This window comes from Chondrus crispus, genomic scaffold (assembly GCF_000350225.1).
Source record: "Chondrus crispus Stackhouse genomic scaffold, scaffold_1, whole genome shotgun sequence".
In the NCBI taxonomy this organism is placed as follows: Eukaryota; Rhodophyta; class Florideophyceae; order Gigartinales; family Gigartinaceae; genus Chondrus; species Chondrus crispus.
In genome coordinates, this window is record NW_005178809.1 from 165,117 (window position 1) to 170,414 (window position 5,298).

Consider the following 5,298-nt stretch of genomic DNA (forward strand, 5'->3'; position numbering starts at 1 on the left):
GGCACGCCCACATACGTCTTGCTGCCTCGCCTGCCCTCCGGATCCTCTGCTGTCATCCTCCACCCGCCTACGCACCCCCGCGCGTCTTTGCCTGTCTTCTACCCCCCCCGCGTCACCTATCCCGAGTCACCTATCCCTTCCCGCCTCCGCAAAACCCTCGTTCTGACCCACTCGCTCTTCCAATCTCGTCCGCCCCAATTTTCCTGTCGCACGCCCCGCCCGCGCCTATAAACGTCCCGCTATGACCCCGCCCCCGCCCCGCCGTTCACTCGCTCCACGCCCTGACAACCACCTCTGCGACCCCCTGCAGCCCTCTCCTTGGGACTCCTCTCTCTCCTCCTCCTGCCACGAGCCCGAGTCGCTCCACTTCTCCTTCAACTCTCGACCCGAAGACATGACAGTTGAAACCTCCTTCGTCGACGTCGTCGACGCCCTGGACGGCATGATGGCCCCCGTCCCCGCCCGACTCCCCACCTCGAAGACCAAGTGGAACGGCGTCAAGGCCTACTCCTCCACCGGCTTCCAGATCGTCACCTGGCTGCTCAATGCCGGCTTCGCCTCATCCCGCTCCGCCGCAGCTGAGCTCGCCCGCCAGCTCGTCCGTGCCGGAGGCCTTATCCCCACCTTCCGTGTCGAAAGCGCCAATCAGGCCTTCAACGGAAGCCAGCTCTCTAATTACGTCCATCGTGGCCTCTCCTGTCACATCGACCGCGGCCTCAATTCAACCCTCATCTATCCGGGCAAGCCGAGGCACACCATTGACGTCCTAACCGATCTCAACAAATCCTTTGCTCGCGTCTTCCACGTCGCTGTTTCCACGGATGGCCACTTTGTAGACTATGCCGCCATCCGCGGCTCCGCCGGCTGGAGAGAAACTCTCGTTCTCCTCGCCGAGCTTGCCATCAGCGACGACACTGAAGTCGCCTCCAGCGATCCCGATGTCCGCAAGGCCGCTTTTTACAATCTTTACAACGTCCTCATCTTCCACGCCAAGCTCGTCTTTGGTCATCCCATGGATCTCGTCAAGCGCGGCAAGTTTTTCAACGATGCTTCCTATGTCATTGCCGGCAAGAAAATCACTTCCGTGGAACTTGAGCATCAAGTCTTGCGCCTTCGTATCAACCCAAACGACCCGCGTGCCGGCTGGCTCCTCGCTGAGAAGGACCCTCGCATGCATTTCATTCTCAATTGCGGCGCTTGGTCATGCCCGCCGCTCATCGCTTTGGATGCCAACAGGACCGAGGAGATGCTGCAGGAGGCCACGGAACGATTCCTGGAAAAGTACTGTGTCATCGACTTGCAGAATAGAAAGGTCACCCTGAGCCGCTTGTTCAAGTGGTTCCGAAACGACTTCACCCCGGGCTCGGATTCCGACGCAGATCTCATCAAGTGGATTTCCCAGCGCGCTAGCAAAACCAAGATGAACGAGCTCACTGAGCTGCTCGTCAGCGATTACAAGGTCAAGTTTGCCGTGTACAACTGGGCGGACAACGGCGACGGAAGTGCCAAACCGGATATTCGTTTCATGACTATTTACGACTTGAGTTTTGCAAAGACCGCGTGACAACCCTTTCACACATCCATCCACCCTGTGTTGATGATGACCAGGAACTCGGTCTGCACATGTACATTTTCCGAATCTCGCCTACGTATAAGCCTGTACTATTTATTGATGAGCGGTTCCCTGTCAGAGCCCTCGTAAAGTCGCATATACGATTAGTGAGTTTGTCAACTTTTCGCTGACAGGGTTCGAGCCGGTGCTCTAGCTAGACCGAGGAAAACGTGGCTGCCCATTTCAACTGTCCGGAGATTGTTTTTTTTTGCGTTTTTCGTCAGTCTCGGCAGGTGTGTTCATGAGCGAGTGCAAGGTACAGAAGTACTGAATCTGCGGAAAATCTTGTGCCTTCTGTCATTAAAACCCATTACTGTATTGTTGTTATCAGGGAGCAATTTCCATGTCCTTTAAAGTACGTCCAGTGCTACAAGGCGAGCAGCTCTAATGGTACTTGCTACGTCCTGAGACTGGATCGTCCAGTAGTTGGTCGACAACGCAAAGAGCACGCAGCGCACTGTACTCGGTACAATATGTGCGTCACGATGAGGCAGGCGGTGCTCTTGGGAGGGGCAGTGCAAAACTGCGGTTTTCGCTCCTGCAAGTGGACCTGCAGTGTTTGAGACGTTCGGATTTCTATCTCTTAACTGTACGCTATATCTCTGCACTTCGCAGAACGGTAAATGATCGTGGCCCACATTGATTATGGCTTGCTTGGGGGCCGTGATGGATGCACCATCGCAATGGGAGTGACAAGTAGATCGCTTTCTCGAAATCGACAGCTTGTGGTGCCACGCACCACTGCAAAGGAAGGTTATCCGTCAGCCTCCTACCACACCGCTAGCTACGTCTAATCGGACAAACCCGCGGCAGCCTGGCGCCTGAAATACTTCTTGGACATCCCGCGGCTCCTGTCCGTGAGGCGTTCACACTTGAAAGCAACCCCCTCTTCCCGCAAGAAACTCGTGAGACCTTGTTTGGACACTCTCAGTTTGGAGGACGTCAAGCTGGCGAAAATTCTCTCAAACTCAACCGTGCACATGGACAGAATGTCATCGTAGAGCGCCACGTCCCTGCGAATGGCAGCGAGTATATCCGCGCGGGAAACCGTTTTTGGCTTTTTCAATCTAGACTTCGTCCGTGCGTCCCCTCCGTCACAGGGCTTGTCCCTTCCAAGGGTGGTCTGCGAGCCAGCAATGCGACGCGCCATGTTTTTTTGGGTGTTTCCACCACAGCTTTGGCGTGTGTCCTCATCCTCAAGCAAAGCTAGAGGGCTATCTTTAGCACAAGTGAGATCCATGACCTCTTCATCTGAGCTTGAGAACATTCCTCCGTTGGATTCCCCATTCTCTGCAAGCACATCGGACGCAGCGCGATTCAGGGACTGAGTAGCAGCACGGGGGTGGTCCGTGCTCTCTTCATCTGAACTTGACATGTTCCCTCCGTTGGATTCCCCATCGTCAGCAAGCACATCGGAAGCAGCGCGATTCAGGGACTGAGTAGCAACACGGGGGTGGTCCGTGATCTCTTCATCTGAACTTGAGAACATCCCTCCGTTGGATTCCCCATTCTCTGCAAGCACATCGGACGCAGCGCGATTCAGGGACTGAGTAGCAGTAGGGGGGTAGTCCATGACCTCTTCATCTGAACTTGAGAACATGCCGCCCTTGGATTCCCCATTCTCAGCAAGCACACCGGAAGCAGAGCGATTCGGAGACTGAGCAGCAACAGGGGAGTGATCCGAGAACCAGGATGGAGTGCTCCGCATGCACGGTGCAGGGGCGTTCAACTTAATAAAGCTTGTGCTATTCTCGTGCGAACCCTGAGCATCTAAGGTACAGTTGTGTGGAGCAGTAACCTTTTCGATTTTGTCTTCGTCAGACGAAATGCATTGTGTCAGATCAATGTAGTTTTTTCGGGGCTCTTCCACAGCTGATGCCTTGGCTGGCTTCTGACGGCATTGAGATTGCTTTAGAACATCACGGCTTGCCGCGAAGCGCCTTTGCATTTCCTGGTACTGAGCATGTATTTGGAAAACCTCCGTTCTGTGCCTTTTTTGTTCTCTTTCGACTTCTGCTCTGTGCTTCTGTTCCTCTTTTCTGAGCTGTTTTCGTCGCCATCTTTCTAGCTTCATGCCCAGTGAATACTGAGTCGTGCTTTTGACTTCATCATCAAAATTGCCCAGACTGGACACATCGGATGAATCGCTGTCATGCTCTGATGCAGAGAACACGCAGACATGTTTCGGATTCTCATCCTGGGCTGATGCTTGCCGCGAGGACATAACTTGCGCACCTGAACAAATTCCTTCCTTCCGTGCCCCATCCTCCTCAGAAGCACTGCCTTGAGACCCCTTACTGGACGGTTTTTGACGGCAGAAAGGTCCAAGGGCAGGCACGTTTAGTCCATCTCGAGCTTGATGCGCTTTGCGCTGCGGACTGCGGCCTGCGGAAATCAGGCCCTCCTCGGCAGCGTGTGGATCTTTGGCGTGCTGCCGCTCAATGGGTGACACTGTTGCGACTCTTTCCCCCCTGCCATCCCGCGAGCAATTCTCCGGTGTCAACGTATACAAATCGCCGTCGCCCACGCCATCATTTAAGAGCGGATCCTGCCGCCGCATAGTCTGCGCGAGTCTACTCTCTGGAAACTGCTGCGTCGCGACAATATCTTCCTCCTGCTCCTGCTCCTGCTCCTGCTCCTGCTCCTGCTCCTGCTCCACATCCGCATCCCGCTTTTCCCCCCGCAATTCGGTGACGCCCTTCTGAATCTGCGCGAGAATAGGCACGGAATGCATAGCCTCCGCAATGCGGCGTCTCGCGGCGTCGGGAATCCGAAGCTGCGCAAGGTCAGCATCGTCGAGCAACCTGAGGGCGACGAGGTCGATCTCCTCCTCAGCAAAGCGACGCGCATACCGCGCGAGCCCAAGAAGTTCCAAGAGGCGCGTCACGCGCGCGTCGCCCTTCTCCTCGGGGGCGGCTGCGGCGGGACGAGGTCGGGCGGTGGCGCCGCTGCGCGGCCTACGGGCCGTCCGCCGGGGCGGGGCGCCAAGCGGCAGCGTCGAGTCCGCGCAGCGGTTCGCATGCTCCAGGCGCGCGGTCGGCGTGAGGGCCGTGAGGTCGCGGCAGCAGACGGCGCACGTGGGACACGCGGCAGATGGGACGGGCGCGTCTTGCGCGTCGAGGCAGGCGTTCACGTGTGCAAGGCCCTCACGCGGCGTGAAGAGACCCAGCGGCGTGTCGCAGGCGGGGCAGGAGGTCAGAGTCATGGCGCCATGGTTGGCACATGGAGGACGGATTGGGAGGAGAGGAAAGCTCGGATGTGCGGAACGTTCGCGGAGGACGCAGTATTTGGCGCGCGCCTTGGCGTTTCGGTGCGAGGAGCAGAGACGAGTTGTCAGGGCGAGGTACCCGCCATATCTTGTCGGCTCTCTGATCCAATTGTGAGTATCTTACATTCAAAGTTTCTATTGGACAAGATATATTCGGACACAGCTGCACGTGCTTCCAGCGGAACTTGTTTTGGCCACAGATTCCGCAAATTAGAAATACGTGTATCACGTCTTCCACGTGTTATTGAAGTTTTGATTGGTGTAATTCTGAAAATCTTCTCGGTAAAAATAGGGTCAGTCACATTCTACAAGTGGTAGATCATGTATGATAGTGGATGGCTGTGAATGACTGGTACCACATCTACAGACCAATCAAATCGTTTCGTCCCACATCTACATCTCGACCAATTAAAACGAT

At 55.8% G+C, this 5,298-nt stretch overlaps 2 protein-coding genes; one reads left to right on the top strand and one right to left on the bottom strand.

The window, feature by feature from the left end:
- The first annotated feature begins 241 nt into the window (after positions 1 to 241).
- On the top strand, positions 242 to 1,564 carry CHC_T00001354001 (hypothetical protein). The gene has a single exon (XM_005711721.1). The coding sequence runs from the start codon at positions 242 to 244 to the stop codon at positions 1,562 to 1,564; it is 1,323 nt and encodes a 440-aa protein (XP_005711778.1).
- Positions 1,565 to 1,630: 66 nt separating this feature from the next.
- On the bottom strand, positions 1,631 to 4,172 carry CHC_T00001355001 (hypothetical protein). XM_005711722.1 is given in 2 exon segments: positions 1,631 to 2,402; positions 2,403 to 4,172. The coding sequence occupies 1 exon segment, from the start codon at positions 4,170 to 4,172 to the stop codon at positions 2,403 to 2,405; it is 1,770 nt and encodes a 589-aa protein (XP_005711779.1). The 3' UTR covers positions 1,631 to 2,402.
- Positions 4,173 to 5,298: the final 1,126 nt, after the last annotated feature.